General features: G+C 39.0%; 1 protein-coding gene across 4 annotated transcripts in view; it reads left to right on the top strand.

Annotated features, from left to right (window-relative positions):
* Positions 1-18,645, top strand: part of LOC124857512 (transcription factor SOX-13-like) — a 50,548-nt gene that overhangs the window by 20,465 nt on the left and 11,438 nt on the right. Inside the window, exons 2-9 of one of the 4 annotated variants that reach the window (XM_047348797.1) lie at positions 8,236-8,443; positions 8,570-8,672; positions 10,027-10,113; positions 12,157-12,329; positions 12,547-12,615; positions 12,792-12,903; positions 16,559-16,632; positions 17,129-17,294. In XM_047348797.1, coding sequence (XP_047204753.1) covers positions 8,237-8,443; positions 8,570-8,672; positions 10,027-10,113; positions 12,157-12,329; positions 12,547-12,615; positions 12,792-12,903; positions 16,559-16,632; positions 17,129-17,294 — 991 coding nt within the window. In that variant the 5' untranslated portion in view covers position 8,236. Of the gene's footprint in view, positions 1-8,235; positions 8,444-8,569; positions 8,673-10,026; positions 10,114-12,156; positions 12,330-12,546; positions 12,616-12,788; positions 12,904-16,555; positions 16,633-17,128; positions 17,295-18,645 lie in introns of all 4 variants that reach the window. The other 3 variants (XM_047348796.1, XM_047348798.1, XM_047348795.1) reach the window with 3 other exon arrangements.

Raw genomic sequence — 18,645 nt, 5'->3', positions numbered from 1 at the left:
ATGAGATGTGGTTTGTATAAATTATGTTCAAAATTGCTGGAAGCTCTTTGATAAGGCCAAGCCAGGCCCTGTGGGCAGACGGGCTCTAACTGATGCAGCTGGATTGTTTTATAATCCCTAAGCAAATAATGCTAACTGTGAAACATTTCCCCAAACATTTGTTTATACATTGCTTCACACTAGTCTTGACACAACTGCTCAGTAGGTAGGAAACTCACCGTGGGCGCCCTCTCACGAAAAGCCGCTGACAATTGAACAATGTGTGAGAAATGGTGTGCTAATCAGGGATATAGTGTGATGGTGCTGTGGAAATTTGGCACAGGGGAAGAATTTTTCTTTAAGGATGTTTCAACTTTTGATGTACTGTAATTGGATGGATTTTTATGAGGCATTCTTGCATAAATCTTTTTTTGCTGTTGCAGCTGTCAGTCGCAGTGTTGATAATGCAATTGTCTTTATTTATATATTGCCAAGTAAACCTTTAGATGTCTAACTCTTCTTTCATCTGTTCAGAAAGCTTTAAGGCATTCACGCACCCTGGCTTTTGTGTACTCTCAGCAATTTTGCCCCAGGCAATTGTTGAAAGGCAACAAAAATGACACAAGTTGAAGAAGCTGCTCTTATAAGGAGGGGAAAGGCAAAGAGGAAAACAACAATGACAGAGAGAAGGAAACAAAAGGAAAAGAAAAGAAAGGAAGAACAACAGAACGGATTTGCATTGCCAACCCCCTGGGGACTAAATGTTAGGTTTTGCGTGTTACAACTTGTTGGTTAACTGACGTTTTTGTGTGAAGTGCTTCTTGTGTCGTGGGAAGTGTAACGTTTCAGTGTTGTCAGCACCTGAAGGAGAGGAGCTGATTTTTATCAGAGAGCATAGGTTTCCTCTGTCCACTGTCATTTATGCGATAGGAAGGTTCAGCCGGCAGCACGGAATCCCAACGTGCACTTAAACTCTGCTTGGATACTAAGCTATGGACTTGTTGTAAAAGGTCAGTTTATCTTTAACGTTTCTCCTTGAAATACAGTTACTATCTAAAAGTGAAACGTCATCTGTAAAGAACAAAAACAGGATTCAAAGAACAACATCAAACAGAAAATTGTTTTGGGAACATGTTAATATGCTGATGTTTAAAGGCAAGGAAGTCATTTCTTGACATGCATTTCACTAACTTAGTCTAATATGGATGGCAATGTAAATAATATTCAGCTGTAAGCTCGGAATAGATCTGTTTAAAAATCTTCTTGAATAAATCTTTCAGTTTTTAGACTTTTAAAACTTTCTTATATTAATAATTTGTCCACTTAAAGGCAGCAAACATTTCATTAGCCATATGGCAAAGAAATTGATGGAAATAACTGGTGTAATTGGAAAGTCATTACCAATATTACCTTCCCTAATTCAGAAAACAGCAAGTTAAAAAGCCTTTCATGTAACGTCAAAGGAAGCTTTCCATTAATGTAAAACAGACCCCCCAAAATTGTGACCCATTTCAAAAATGTTTTGGCATTTATTATTTTTTTTCTCAGTATTTTATACAAATATCTTAAACAAAATTTAATAATGTAATCTAATTTATTTAAAATAGCTTGCCATGTGTCTTTTTCACACTGTTTCCCCTGTTTTTTTGGACATTGAAATTATTTCCAAACTAGTAAATTAGTCTTTCTGTACGTTTTGCAAAACATAGTAACCTTTCTTTTAGCCAGCTAACTGACAGTGTGCATCAACATGTGGGAGAGAAATATCTGATTCATGTTTCTTACATTTTCCCTTGGGTATGGGTATAAGCATGACTGAAAGGTTTAGCTAACTCCAACACGATACCACAGGTAATTTATTTCCCCTTCATAGAAAACATCACCTGCTCTGGTGGTTTTTTTCTTGTTTGAGGTAAGATTTGTACCAAAATGATTACTCGATTTACTAAAAGAGGTTTTTGGTCACTTTGTTCTACTTTGTATAGCTCAACATCTGCTGTGAGGTGGGCTTAATTGTGATTTCTCAGCAGCATGCAGCGGAGAGCGTATAAAAGCTGAACAGCCCTGTAGGTGGTCGGAAGACAGGCCTCAATCAGATAACCTCACTGGACGACTGTGCTATTCAAATCATGCAAGGCATACACAAGGTCCAGTTCTACATGGGTGCAATATGCTGCAGATAGAATCAAGTGTGTGTTTAACTAGATGAGAGTGATGTGCAGGAAAGCAACAACCTTGACTGTTTTGCATTGTTCTCACTAAGACGCCAACAGCATTGTCTGTGAGAATAAAACCAAACCTTTTGTTGTTGTTAAAAATACACACCTTAATGTGCATTCCTTGCTGTCATCAATGGTGTGGGTCATTGACATTCTGTGCATACCTCTGCACTTGGTGACACACATTCAATCTGAGCGTGCTCAGAGGCGTGTGAACACCACCTGTGGCAGCCCTACAATCCAGCTCCCTGCGGAACATAGAGCGGAGACCCAGGAATAACTTGCACCGTGGGACCGAATTCAGTATGTCGCCACTGTATGCCCCCTCCCGTCCTGCCGTCACACAATCAACCCCTTGCCGATGGTGGCTGGCGCAGTGTTGGCTAAACAGTTTCCCACCTCTTCCTCTTCATGCCCCCATTTATATTTGTTTCACAAATATCCATAAACACACACCATACCTGAAAATAGCTGTCGAACAAGATGAGGCTCATGCAGATTCTTGAAAGCTGTTGATTTATCCCAGTTTAAAGTAGTGGTGTGTTTGAAACACCTTCTTGACTAATGTTGACTTTAAATTTGATCTGAATTACTGATATGTGTGTGTTCTGCTTCACTAGAGTATAGCCTTCAACTCTACTAACATGCGGTCTAAACCAAACAATAATTTAGATCACATTTAAAGCCAACGGTAGTGAAGAATGTAGCCTCAAGTAGGGCTTACCATGTGCTAACAGCTGTGTTTTATGTGCTCTGGAACATTTTATCTACTATGAGTAAAATTAGACAATTAGATCATTTTGATACAGACAGCGGTACAAATACCCATGTTCACTGAGATCAGTGCTGCGTTTGATTTGTCTCAGAAGTCGAAGCTTGGAGCTAGGAATGACATCAAAACTGAGTGGAGTCCATTCTATTTGCCAGAAGAAGTCAGAAAGTGTTTTGTGCTGTTTGTTTTGGCTCAAGCTGCCATAAACAATACAAGCTGATAATATATTTCTCTCCATTTTATGTGTTCAAACACTAAAAGAACACGTTCACAAACAGATGCTGTACAGTAGCATATGTAACAGTGGGTTAATGTAATATTAAACCTCAAGTTCAAATGAATAGTTTAAAAGCAGCTGTCACTACATTTTATTTACTCGGCAGCCATATTGGATATGACACTCAGGGCTGCTTGGGAAGCTTTCTCAGTTGGTTTTCCGACTTCAGGTGGCTTTTTTGTTATAATTTATGGTGGTAACTCAGAAAACCCATCTTGATAGGATAAAGAAATGTACTGTTAGACCTTAACCATGAATATGGTTTCCTCTTGAAATACACTGAAAAATAATTGCTGTGCTGTTTTGGCATCCATTGTCTTAGTGATTTGTTGAATTGCAAAATTACACTGTTGAATTGTTGTTTGATATGAATACTATAGTGTGCCATGCAATAAGTTCTAAGCTGCCAATTTTTACCTTGTGTTAGGATACCTATTGGTTTTAACTGACAAGATCAACCATAACTAAAGTGTTGGTGGCACCGTGGAGCAGCACATCGCCCTTGAACTAAAACACATTAACAAAAGGAGATAAAAATCAAACATGGATGGATGTTGAAAGTGTCTGATGAAGCTATGCAGTCACTTCTTTAAATAATAACATTTGTCTTGGACATCACACTTGGACAAACTGGCACCAAGGCTTAACACATGGTTCCAGTCAGAAGTTTACATACACTCATTATGTGTACACTCATTAATATTTGGTTTTTAATAATGCAGCTAAACTGTTCTTTTCCAGAGCAGAATAATTATACCTAAAACACCTTTAATGATTTTTGAAAACAAGAACAGGTTTTAATTTATCGTGGAATTCTGTACCTTACGTGTCAAAATGTTTTGTGCTACAAGTACATAAAGATTGAAGAAATTTTGAAAAATGCCACCAAAGTGAGCGGTACCAAGAGTGGGGATGAACGGAAGGGGTCAAGCAGGGGTGTGGTCAGGAGGACGAGGTAAAGTGGCAGCACCCCCCTGATCATCAGAGGTTAAGAGAGTTTTACAGAGTCCAGCGGGCCTGAGCCTTATCAGTTTGAGACGCCAGCTGAAAGCACTGACTCAGGGATGTCCAAAGCCGGCACTGCCGCCCGCGGCAGTGGAGGACTTCCTGATTCGCCACAGTGGCGTGTCGGAGTGAGATGGTTTTACCCGAATGTAGGGGCTGTGATGTAAGCATGTACCAAGCTGTACCGTTTGAACAAATTGGAAAATTCAACTGCAGTAACCACTGTTCAACCCAAAGAGGGAGGGCAGCACTAAGATAGTTTTAGGACAAATATTGCAGAATTAAACAGGTTTACATGAAATAAAAAAAATAGCACAGTAACATACAGATAGCAGATGTAAGGCCCAGATAATATGCAAAAAGGTTGTTTTGAGATTTAGTTCCTCGTTAAAGAAACACTAAAACTATTAAGCATGGTGGTTGTGGTATCATGCTGAGGTCTGTTTCTCTGAAAAGGTGAAATAATAAAATCAAAGACTACTACCTTCAAATTCTCCAACTTTTCCGCAGATCAGCAGGTAAATGGTGGAAAGCTGGACATAATTAGGGGTTCCATCAGGACAATGATCCCCAACCCACACAAATGCTGGTTCTGGAATGGATGAAACAAAATAAAATAAGGCTTCTATTCTGGAAGCCTTATTTTAAGCCAATCCCAGCCTTATTGAAAACGTATGGAGTATGCTTTAAAGCCATGTCTGTGCTCAGCTGCTGCTAGTTCCCTAAAAGGGTAATATCCCAGTTGAACGAAGTAAAATATAATTTCATTTTTTTGCTTTCTAAGTTGATTTCCCACAATCTTGTTTTTAATTTGTGTCATTTAAACAGTAACACTTCATAAATGGAAGCTTTTTTCATTTAGAAGTGCTCCATGTATAGTTTGTGGAAACCGTAGTAAAATGGGGCTAGAATTTGATTAGTTGGCTTAGGGTTTATAAGGATAAAATGGTTTTAAAAGAATGGTTGGTAGGTTAATGACTACAACCAGATCTCACAACACAAACACAGAAGAGGAAATTGTAGCCAGCAAAGATTAATGAAAACAATGTAGGTTCAAATAATCTTAACAATGAGCTTTGTGTAGGAGGACATTAATACTTTAAAGATACTTTACTGCGAGAAAGCAATAATTATGATTTCCACACTTGAAGATGAGTGCGACATGTTATGTATTTACTAACATTGTCCGACACCGATGTTAATACCAATATAGCATCCCTAATTGTAAGCTCTGTTAGAATACAGTTAATGGCTAACGCAGCTGAAGTTAGCATCTGCTTCAATGCTGTTTAATGGGGCTAAACCAAAGAGATATTTCACTGGGGTTTTTTTTTTTTTTTTTAAGGATTCTCGACTTCTTTTCAACAACTCCAGTTCAAAATCTGGCCAAACCTGAACTGGATATTTCTAGACTAAAAAAAATATATTTTTTTATTCAGTTATCAGAACTAATATAATAAGTATATTAATATTTGTAAAAAATATAAAAGGGAAGCTTTTTCATTGCTTCTTTGGCTTTAGGACCACTTTAGATTTGGACAAGCATAAAATTAACTATGTAAGGACTAATTGAACTGAATAATTCTATAATGAATACATAGATTCATGCTTTACTCTACTTATAAAACATGATTGATCGTTAGCTTTCACAGAAATATTGTTAAAAGTTTGCCGTCTTGCTCTGGTGAACTCAATACGGTGGATTGTTTCATGAGTAGGATATATATTTACACTTCTACCTCTAATCCAGTGTTTTAGTTATTATTTATTGGATTGATACAGCTTTTAACAGCCACACGTGCACATTGAAACATATTGGTGAGGGCTGCAGCCTTGGGCCCTGGCAGACAGGTGCTTTTGTTCAGAAACAGGGTGTGCAGGGCTGGGAGAGCTGGGTGAAGTGGAGGGAGGGGACTCTGAGTCATTATTATGCTTTCCACAGAATGGTGGCGCTCTGCTTTTTTTTTTTTTTTTTTTTGCTGTGTTCCTGAGTTGGTCGGCACATTCCGCTGGCATTGTTATCCGGCCAGTTTCCTGCGGCCGGTGGCTTTTGTCAGCCTCTCCCCCATTGTCCTGGCTTCCTTTGTTCCCCAGCTCCAACAATAGCTTTTTTTTTTGCCTCTTTATATATATATATATATAAATATATATATATATAAATATATATGTGCACTTTCTGTCCTTGTGTGTTCTGTTTGTTTTGTTCTGCTGTCTGCTGTGTTTTTCTTTCCTTCGGTTGTAGAGGTTGGAAATAACACACACACTTACAAACAACATCCTGAGTTGGTTTTTGTTCAAGTTTGCAGCGTTTCAGACCTCTCACAATTAACCTGTCCTTTCCCCCCCTGTTTGCCCGTCTCCCTCCTATTGCTCACAAACACAGAGTCAAACAACATTCCTTGCAGTGACTTTACCTTGAACACAACCTGCTCACCTTAAACTGGATTAGGCTTGTGGGGTTATGCTAATTTTATCTATTTGCCATTGGACACCTTTGTAGTTTTGGTTAGTTTGTACACGACTTTATCAGCATACGATTTAGATGTAGATGTTATATTCTATAATCTATGCATAATCTACAGTACAAACCAAACTTTTGGACACACCTTCTCATTCAAAGAGTTTTCTTTATTTTCATGACTATGAATATTGTAGCTTCACACTGAAGGCATCAAAACTATGAATTAACATGTGGAATTATATACTGAACAAAAAAGTGTGAAACAACTGAAAATATGTCTTATATTTTAGGTTCTTCAAAGTAGACACCTTTTGCTTTGATTACTGCTCCGCACACTCTTGGCATTCTGTTGATGAGCTTCAAGAGGTAGTCACCTGAAATGGTTTTCACTTCACAGGTGTGCCCTGTCAGGTTTAATAAGTGGGATTTCAAGCCTTATAAATGGGGTTGGGACCATCAGTTGTGTTGTGCAGGAGGTGGATACTTTACACAGCTGATAGTCCTACTGAATAGACTGTTAGAATTTGTATTATGGCAAGAAAAAAGCAGCTAAGTAAAGAAAAACGAGTGGCCATCATTACTTTAAGAAATGAAGGTCAGTCAGTCCAAACAATTGGGAAAACTTTGAAAATGTCCCCAAGTGAAGTCGCAAAAACCATCAAGCAGTTTGTAATCTGAGAAACATTTAATTAGTTAAATTTCGATTTTTTACTTTGCCTGAAATGTTGCTAAAATCTTGTCTTGTTGAATTCCCGCTGGATGTGTCGTCACACCTGTAATATGCAATGGTTTAAATCCAGAGGTACGAATGAATTTGTTGACGAGTTCAAAATGGAAGAAGGCAGGGACAAAATTACAATACATGTGAAAAAACTGGCAAAGGCACAAATTTACCTGCGCTTCCTAGTGCCTCAAGCCAACTGAAGATGCTTTGCTATGTGGGTGACGATATTAAGAAATTTTACATAGAATCTCTTTTTAACTACAGCAACCAGTGTTTTTCACATATTATTGCCATATTTAACTGGGTCTTTGGAGATTTTGTTTTTACAACTGAGGAAGATTTAAAGTTCGACCATTAGGCTCATAATTCCACCATAAAAGATACTTTCTGTGCCTAACCCTAACCCTCTGAGCTAGCCAATAAAAGCTAAAGCTGGTAACTAACTTTATGAGAATGTAGTTCATTTAAACCTGAACAACCCATTGGAAGAGTTGAGAAAGGCTCAAGTTGATCATTTGCAAGCCAAGGCTAGCACCACACTGGGTGGGACTGGACGACCTGCTAATCTGTTCATGTTTGTAGCTAAACCTCTAATTAGGACTGTGCCCATATCTTAAGTATGTCAGTGCATGAAAAGAAACAGTTCTGAAACTTTCCCTGGTCCTTTTCGATTTTCATTTTGAGTCATACTTCGTATCAACTGCCTGTTTAAAACCTGACAAATTAGCATGGCAAAGGCTCATAGCTCGCCACACCCAAAGGACAATTATTGTTATGTGATTGTTTGTCTTCCAACAGAATGGTTGAGCCCAGCCCTCCAGCTCTACGCATCCTCTCCGGTGGGGATGTACACATGGCAAATCTTGATATCAAAGTTGAACAGGAGGAATGCAAGGGAGGTGGTGGAGCCACAAATTCGGAGCACCCCAGGAGTTTGCAAGACTGGTCAGCAAATCAGCCTCTTGAGGCTCGCCAGTTGACCCCACCACTGTCACGCTCCCCTTCAGTAAGGATTGTTATTAAACTGATGGCTATGCATCCTTCCCCTATTGGGGATCAATGTTGAAACAGTCAGTTTTGCTTATTCTAATTTTGGTTGATGTGATGTTCTCCTGGCTCTCTGTTCTTCTAGGAGGGCTCTCCGGGAAAGGAGCTGTCTCACAAGCAAAGCCCTTCAGGACTGAAGGAAGCTGGGATTCATGAGCGATCAGAGGGGCAATCCAAAATTAAGGAAGGTTTGTAGTCATGTTTGTGGGTCACTTCTTGTTGGTGGAAATGCTTAGCACCAATACCTACAAGAAGATGTAATTATCCCTTAGTTGCAACTTTAAATAGTAAGTCAGAGTTTGCAGACTGTGGTCATTCTGTGTGGTTTGACATAACCTACCACAATGCAAAAACATAACTTTTATTTTTAATATTAATGACTTAATGACTTATTGTTCTTCTAATAGTTGCACACAAAAAATAAGAAGAACTCAGCTGAAAACTGATTCCTCTCTTCCTGTTGACATACAAGCCTACTTTAGTGCCAGCTAACTGCTGCTGGAGGTTAAAACAGCAGCATCTGAAAACTCCCAAAAATAAGATAAATACTAATGACCATTACTGTAAAAACTGTGTTGCATGTCTACCTGGGGGAACCCATTACCCCTTTGTTTCTTAACACTTTGTGTGAAGCTCTAGAGGTCCACCCCACACTACCAAAGGTACCAAAAGCTGGTTCAATGACCATGGTGTCACAGTGTTTGATTGGCCAGCAAAGTGGCCGAACCTGAACCCCACAGAAATACTAGGAGACTTCAGAAGCAACCTGGGCTTCCCGAACAGCTCAGCAGACTGATTGTCTTCATGCTCTGCTGCACTGATGCAGTAATGCATGTGAAGCTCCCCAACCAACTAATGAATGCAGATACTGTACAGTAAATAGAGATACCCTCCAGCAGGCCCACATTTCTATATTGAAGATCTATTTTTATTAGTCTGATGTGATATTCAAATTTCCTGAGTAACTGAATTTTGGGTTTTAATTAGCTGCAAGCCATATTCACCAAACTTTAACAGAAATAAATCAGTCAGTGTCTAAGGAATATATATAATATACAGGTTTCCCTTTTTCAGTTAAGAATTAACTTAAAAAAACTTTAAATAAATGAACCTTTCAATAATATTTGAGACCAATTAAAGATGCACCTGTAAGCACAGCCATGGTGTTGGTGAATGATCTCGAGTTGACTGAGGGTGCTTTTTTGTTCTCTGGTGTTGTTCAATGATTCACTTTCTCTTCCCTTGAGGTTTTTCATAAGTCTGAACTCCTCCCTCAAGTTCCCTCTACTCTCTGACCTTGAATTGTTCTCTGTCCAAATATTGATCCACTCAAACACTCCAAAATTCTCCCTGATGCACATACAATCTGTGGCCTTCGACATTCTGAGCGTCTTCTCCAATCAGTGCCATTAGGAGGAGGGGAGCCTCAGAAAGCAGTTAGCAGCACTGTTAGATGTGTTTTATTTGATAGAGTCGATTTTTCATGTCATGTAGCGCTGCACAGAGCAGTTCAGCTGAGTGCCTGTTTGGTTCTGTTAACAGTAATGCCGACCATTGAGAAGCTGCTGAATGCCGACTGGAAGGAGAAACTTCTGGATAAAAGCTCAGTGGGCGCAGGACAACTGAAAGGTCAGCTCTAAGAAATGAACAACAACTTTATACCGTTTTCCACATGTGTAGTATCGTTTATATACCATTGCACTGTTAGGTGTTAGTGGTCTTTTTATTAAATGGAACATCTATGTCATTAATACTACATTTAAGCAATCTTACTATACTATTGGTTAAAACTAGAGCTGCATAATATACTAAATTGCAATAGTTATTGTAGGGTCAGTATGTGCAATATGTTTAATAAATATTTTAATCGCAGTGTGCTCTTTAGGTGCAATAATTCTAGTGCCATTCAATAAAACTCTATATAATCACTAATTTCATCAGTTGGATGAGCTTTCAGTGCCTTTTATGCCCATTTGTGATATAAATATTACTGACCAAGATACTAAAGCAGGGAGGACATGGTGATGATGGTGGGAAGTGCTGAAGTGCATCATTAGAATGATCAACATTTGACTCCTCCAATTACAGAAAGTCCAAAACTCTTTTTAGTACAATTCAGGAAGAAACTGGTTTATAATTTTTGAAAAGTGAGTTTATTTTTGCTCTCCCCAAGTTTACGGCAACAGCCGCAGCCTTTATATGAAAGAAGAGAAGCGTGCAGATTTGATCTTCCTAGCTTTTATTAACCATGTTTCGATCCTGATTAGATCTCTATCTGTTTAAACATTAGACACTCCACAGAGATAATGGTGCAGAGATGCGTTGGTGACCTATGAAAAACTAGCACAACAGAACATAGACCTAGAATCTGCATAATACAGGAAAAGAACATTTTAAATAGGCAAACCATCAGTTGGTTTAGTGATGTGTTTTTCTGTATGGTCTATATTAAGGTGTCTTCATTTTTGCATTTAGGGAAACCACATGTTTGGTCTAGTCAAATATTTTTGCAATCATGTGTTTTTTTTGTTCTGTGCAAAGAAGATAGGTATAAGTATTTTTTAATTTTACATAGTTCTTGTTGCATCTCCCCATCGGAAACTCCTTTTCTCTGTGGAGTTGTCTATATATGGCCGTGTTTAGGTGCTGTGTGAAGATCCAAAGAGAATGAAACATTGTTCATAAATGCTCAAAAGATCAAGTGTGCTGGCTTTTCTCCATCAGTATGATGCAAGCCTTCTCAGAAATACATTCTTTCATTCAAGCAGCCACAGCTTTCCCAGTTCCTTACTAATGAAATGATGAACAGATTTCTGGATGATTTATAATCTCTGATATCTAAAGCTTTTACCTGCTGATGCTACTTTTCACTTCTACAAGAGTTTCACTATTATTTAACTATTATTGTCCAACCAGTCGGTCGAGGGTGAACATCAGCCATTTGCATCACCACCTGATTTGTCAGCGCATGTCTAAAATACAACTATTACATAGCGATTACAGGTATGCAAGCAGTCCAGATCACCACCAAATCAGGTTCTGCCTTCTGGGTGATTGACTGTTTTTGTCAGTGGGTGTAGTGGTAATGCACCTGGCTGCAAGCAAATTACATTATTAGATAGAGAAACAAAATTGTTTTTATACCGTTGGGCTTAATTTAGGGGAACAATTGACCATCTACCTGTGGAATAGGTTTAGAGTTGGTGGGGAAACTGTGAGAGTGATAAGAAATGATGCTAAACTGCATATTAAAGACTCATCTACCGAGGTCCTGTACTACTAATATCTTACAAACAAAGAAGAGATTTTTCTACTAATAAAGGACATTTTTAAATGAGGATTTAATTTTACTACAGGAGATCCTTCTTGACTACAGCCATCAGCATCTCAATGCCTGCCTAATATGACCTACAATAACAATTAATTTCCCTTTTGGGATTAACAAAGTATTTTTCAATTGAAATAAATTGAATTGAATTTACTAAAAATGTATTTCAAACATTAGATTGTTTCCTGGAAAAACAAGAAGGCATGTTTATTAAAATTAAAAAAAGTTACCCACAAAAACAAAAAACAAAGTTTTTTTTTAATGATAAATAACTTAAAAATAATCACAGAGATTTTCAAAAAGATATTTTGTTTAGGATGCATTTGATCCTCTGATCCCTTCAGGAACCCCTGAGTCTCTGGCAGAGAAGGAGCTCCAGTTGTTGATGATGATAAACCAGCTGAGCGGCCTCAGAGAGCAGCTGCTGGGCGCCCACTCAGAACAGAGGAACATGGCCGCCCTGCTGCTGGAGAAGCAGCAGCAGCAGATGGAGCTGGCCCGACAACAACAGGAACAGGTAAATGAAATTGGACCTTCCTGTGGCCAAGCAGATCAGAAGTCCCTCTATGCACCACTGTTTTTTCATATGAACACTGAGCAAACTGGACAAAATGTAAAAATGATCTGTCTTTGTGGTCATTTTTGGAAAAGACAGCCCAGCCCCCTTAGCTTGTACTTTCATGTGTCGCTGTGGTTGCTCATATAGCAGCTAATAAATGTGCCTTGTCTCTCAGATCGCCAAGCAGCAGCAGCAGCTGATCCAGCAGCAGCACAAGATCAACCTGCTTCAGCAGCAGATCCAGGTCAGCTCCTCTCAAGAGTTTTCATGTGTCTTCATATATCACAGTGAGCACGGCTAGCAAGGGATGACCGTTACAAATGAGAAGTTCTTGCCGCAGGTCAGCACATTAAAGTGCTGGAGAAAATAACCCCAGAACATTTTGTGTAAGGTTCCTTTTGTCCTGCTTCGTCCCAGCAGGTGAACATGCCCTATGTGATGATTCCAGCTTTCCACCCAAACACCCAGCCCCTCCCTGTCACCTCTGACCCCCCAATGACCTTGCCACTGCAGCCGATACCCTGCAAGCCGAGTGAGTAGAAGGCGGTTTCAGTGTTTTTTTTGTTTTTTCTTTGTGAGTCAGGGCACCATGGAGAACACCAGGTCTCCTTCTGGAAATGTAGGATTAATCAGTACAAGGTTTACCCATACATCAGCTCACACGAACAAGTCACCGCTACATTTTAGCAATATTTTTGGGAAACTAAGAATCCCCATTCTTTTTTCTTCTACAAAATAAAAGTCTGACAAGAATACAGCTATGTTTCAAGTCCAAACTGGGTTTTTAAATAATTATTTTTCAGTTTAGAATAGTCTAGTTCAGGTTTGACCAGAAAAAAATGTACCTTTGATTTTAAAGTAGATCTGGACTGAACAAATACAGCCAAGACTCATTAAAAACAGTGAAATATCCCTTTAGTAGAGTACCAATAGGAAGCTGTGAGCTAGGTGCTAACTGCAGCTTGGCTAGCAGCTAACAGTTAGCCAGTCGGAGTATTCTTACAGGATTAACAAAGTAAGCGTTGTCAATCAGTTTGATGAGAAGTCTTCGACTCTTTCTACACAACAGGGCAACTCAAGAACTGCTCCTTTCTTCAAAAAAAAAGAGTCTCTGAAGCTCATATTAACATGCTGACAGCAACTGGACAGATTTCTCTTAGAACAGAATATCATGCATTTCTGCAGGGTCTTAGAGAAGTCCAAGAAAGTCTTAAATTATTTCATAATCCCAATCTTAAGCATGGGAAAAGTCTTAAATGCATCCCGATGTTCAAAAAGTTACATCTTAAATCTGTACTTTATTTTACATACACACTTTTTTACTACTAGTTCTCATCCCTGTCTTGAAAACAGTGATGTCATAAGCTGGTGAAAACATGTTGCAAGTAACCATTACGAAGATTTCTGTAAACAGTAAGAAGAATTGTATGAATTTACGTAACCTGGGTGTAACAGCACTACATGTCAAAACATAACCATAACTGTCAGATTTAGTTGATAACTTGCTTAAGTTATCTAGTACGTCACAAGTCATTCTTAAAGCTAGTAGGTTAACTTTCTCAATGTATTATTCAAGTACTGTTAAATACTGAATCTAAAATATACAGTACAAGTCAAAACCTCAGGTTTGTGAAGGTTTCTCAGGCACAGATCCAGTGCTTAGAGGTTTATATTACTTACCAGCTAATGTAGGGGCTGGCAACCTTGGAAAGCAGCGTCACAATAAGCATAAAAAACAGATTAGTGGAATTTAAGAAGACCCACTAAATGAAGAACTGTTTAATTGTTGGGTGTTCTCAGATGTGTGAAAAATGTCCGCTGATGTCCATTTTGGCAGCGCCTGCTTTTTTTGTTTTGCACATTTGCATCAGCTGTGCCCTGGCCATCAACGGAACATTGTGCTTTCGGGACTTACCCTGAAAGATCAGATGAATTTAGACTAAACTATTGCAGCCCTCTGTACGAACATGGTCCAGTCCAGAATCACTTTTAAACATCTGACTAAAATGAAGCAATGATTTGGAAGTGAACTCACTTAAGATTGTTCCGGATGTACCTGGAACATCTCAGCTTTTCTATAACTCAGTTAATCTGCTTTGGTGGTGATACAGAACATCATACCGACTGCTGTGTTGACTTATTACCATATAATTCCTCCGCTACTCATTTGGCTGACATGTAAAATGTAAAAGCTCTCACCAGACTCTTTTGATATTTTAAGTTTGGTAATGATGTATTTACTTCATCATTACCAAAAAAATCCATCAAGCAACCTCAGATAGAGACCTTTTTTTGGGAAAAATCTGTTTCCATGTGGACAAGATCTAAGAAAGACTCATGAACATGTTAAAGCCTGATCTGCCTCCTTACACAACGACATAGTTTGGGTGATTTATCGATATTATGAAAGACAAAAAGAAAACTTTTAATTGAACTATTTGTGCAAAATTCTTAACTCATCCCATATTTCATTATTTGTATCTAATAACTCTCTTTCTTCTAATCTTGTTGAAGTTTTTCTTTGGATTTTGCAGTCGGTTTTAGAATCCTTTGAAGTTTTATCATCATTCCACTCTGGAAAAAGACATTTACAAATGCATGTTAAAAGCACAATACTAATATAAGAATTAGACTGATGATGAGTATGTGGAAAGTTTAGATAGCGACTGAATCTACTATTTTGGAGCCTTTAATATATCCTACTGGTGCTTTGTACAGGCCAGTTGTTATATTCAGTGTTCTTCTGTAACCGCAGCACCTTCAGCACTGGTATCTCCAAAGACATATTAACCTAGAGCAGGTTACGATAAGCATGCAAACCAATGGTGTCTCTATCAAGTCATTGTTCGTGCCTCTGCTTGTCATTTCTATGTATTTCAATATATTAGAGTCTAACTCTGCTATAATAAATGTTATTGTACAGAGTTGGACTAAATGAAGTTGCATTTTGTATGACTGTCTTTGGATACTGGCACCATAGAATTACACTGAAGAAAATGAATGGAAATTAGCATAAATGTTGAACAAAATGCTGCCCAGTTCAATATAAGTTGAGTCCAAGTTAATGCACATCTTTACACTCATTGTCAAAACATTATGACCATCCACCTTATCGTGAATACATCCTCCTATACCGTGTGTTTGCAAAGTTCTTTGAAGTTCTGCTATGATATCTGGGATCAGGTCATCTATAACATGCAAATATAACCTGAAAATATGCGGTTCCCCGTGTTCTTCCAACCACTCCTGGACCATGTGTGCAGTGTAGCACGCTGCATTATCTTGCTGAATGATGCCACTGATATCATGGGATTCAGTTTCCATAAATTGGTGAACTTGGTCAGTAAAGCAGTTTAGGGAGATGGTGAGTATTTCTAACCCACTCCAGACCAGTCCACCTACTTGCCCTTGCTCTGTGGTCTAGTTCAGATACTTCAAAAGTTTCATTGCCCTTGAACTTTTCTCTATTTTTTTATATTACATCCTTCTTCCAGTCGTCATTAGATTTTATTGCAATTTTGTTAGTGCAAGACAAAGTAGTGCATAGTTGTGAAGTGGAAGGATAATGATACATGGTGGTACTGTGTACGTTTGAATTCAGCCTGCTGAGTCAATATTTGTACAACCATGTTGTGCTGCATTTGCCATGTGGAACAAGCCGTGTCGGGGACACAGCATAATGCTACCTCCACCGTGTATCACTGTGGTAATGGTTTAAACATGAATGAAAATATTTATGGGCTGCACGGTGGAGCAGTTGGTAGCACTGTTGCCTTGCAGCAAGAAGGTCCTGGGTTCGATTCCTGACCAGGGGTCTTTCTGCATGGAGGTTGCATGTTCTCATGCGTGGATTCTCACCGGGTACTCCGGCTTCCTCCCACAGTCCAAAGACATGCCTGTTAGGTTAATTGGTCTCTCTAAATTGCCCTTAGGTGTATGAATGAGTGTGTGCTTGGTTGTTTGTGTGTTGCCCTGTGATGGACTGGCGACCTGTCCAGGGTGAACCCTGCATCTCACCCATAGACTGCTGGAGATAGGCACCAGCTCCCCCGCGATCCACTATGGAATAAACGGTAGAAAATGACTGACTGACTGAAAATATTTACTCTCCCATGCCACTCAAACATTTTCATTAATGTTCAAATCTGTTTGCAGCAAATGAAACTGTGCTTTACCTTTCACAGCAGTCGACTATCCTATGCAGCTGCTGCCAAACAGCCGCCCCGCATCCATCAAGAGGAGCAGTAACTCCTTCCGGCAGGTACAATGTCACTAAATAGTTTATATTGTCATCCGTTTATGTGTGAGCTAATTTATTCCACATATTTGCAGTGCAGTGGGTGTAAGTATTGAATATTTGTGTAGTTTAAACCATGTTAAAGAAAGTGATTCCCTCAAGACTGAACAAACAATGGATTTTTCTAGTATTTAGGAGGCTGAAAAGCTTTAGGAATACACCACACCCTCTTCTCAAAGGTTTAATGTGTGTGGTGTAGGTGTGTGTATCTGTTGCCCAAACTGTTTGCACGGAAGGTTCTCAAGAAGAGATAGACCAACACAGCTTGAATAAACAAAAGGAATGAGAGGATAAGTATAACGCAAAGACTAAAGAAAATGCTACTAAGGTGTGACGGATGTGCTCCAACATGCCAAATGGTGCTGTTCATACCCAGGATTCATGCACACCCTCATCCTGTGTCGTTATGCCTGATTTTGTGTCAGAGGCCCTGCCCCCTGATCATTCGCTCTTTTTGCAGGAGGCCAGCCAGCCCTTGAACCTGACCTCCAAGCCAAAGGGGATGGAACTAAGGAAGACATCCAGCCCACAGAACCTGGAGCTGGGATCGCTGGGGCTCCATGGGGCCTACAGACCCAGAGATCTCCAGAGAGAGGTGTCCAACAGCTCACCACGGTCTGCCCTCAGTGAGTAACTCAGATATAGTGGTTCTCCAAAGGTGACACCCTGCTGTTGCAACTCCCAGGTTTCTGTGATGTAAAAAAAATTAACCATAAAATAATATTTAAAAAAAGCACGTGACGTTTATGGGGCTTTGTAAGCACTCGAGACATGAATGATCTCTGTTAGTCTTCATAAGCTTACGTTAAAATCTACTTTTTTTGCTATCCTGACTTTAATTACTGTCCACTAAGTGGATGCGGCACATTTGCACGTTGGGTTTAAAGGCATTCACTCGCTTACCTTTTTCTCCCCCCAAAACTTGCAATGGTCTGCCTGTGAAAGTTTCACATGTTTCTAGTTTGTCATAAATATCTGCCAATTTAAATTCTAAACATTAGTAGTTTAAAGAAGGTTTTAACAATTTGTCTGCACTAAGCTTGCTCAGATTTAGAACCATTTGGTGATGTAACTAACAGTGATGAATTTAACTCAATAAATGATAAAAAAATGTTTTGTGTATTTTATTTTTTTATAGAGGATTGAATTAAAGTTGTTCAATTTAAAAAGGGGATAGCAAAGTGTCCACAGCATAAAATAACTAGAGATAACTTATTTGCCAAACTGGCAGATTTCTTTTTAAATGACTCTATTTCACTCATAGGGATTATGTTGTGTAGTCAGTCTCACCCTGAAAATTGCTTATAATAGCCAAAATTTAGTGTTTTGACCGATCGGTTTTTTTTGCAGACCATCATTTCAACACCGTCCGCCGAAGCATATTGTAGTACTTCTCTGTGACCACACGATGGCGCTAAAGTTATTATTTATATGACACTGAGCCAGAAACCGTTTCTACTCATAGCAACACTGCAAAATAATAAACGACAATGAAATTTTATTGATTTTTACACTGTTCACTTTCCATCAGATAGTGGGCTATCTAATAACTACATATTAAGGGTGTATGGGCATCCATTCTGCCCATAGGACAATACTACACAAGATATTTGGTTCACAAAATGAGACCAACTGAGATTTAAGCAGTATTTTGATTAAAGGTTTTCACAAATACATTAAAGGTCACCTGAATCACAGACTGTATTTTGAAAAATATATGATCTGTAGATTAATTAAGTCAAGCTTTGACTAGGTTACATTTGGTGGTTTTCATGGTCTAATTCTAAGGTGTGCCTAATGCCAAACAAATGTGCTTTTGTTTCAAAGAATGTCTGTTCAATGATCAGTCAGGTTGCACGGTGGCGCAGTTGGTAGCACTGTTGCCTTGCAGCAAGAAGGTCCTGGGTTCGATTCCTGGCAGGGGGTCTTTCTGCGTGGAGTTTGCATGTTCTCCCCGTGCATGTGTGGGTTCTCACC

Source organism: Girardinichthys multiradiatus, chromosome 20 (genome assembly GCF_021462225.1).
Source record: "Girardinichthys multiradiatus isolate DD_20200921_A chromosome 20, DD_fGirMul_XY1, whole genome shotgun sequence".
Taxonomy (NCBI): Eukaryota; Metazoa; Chordata; class Actinopteri; order Cyprinodontiformes; family Goodeidae; genus Girardinichthys; species Girardinichthys multiradiatus.
This window is presented reverse-complemented; position numbering and strand designations above follow the sequence as displayed.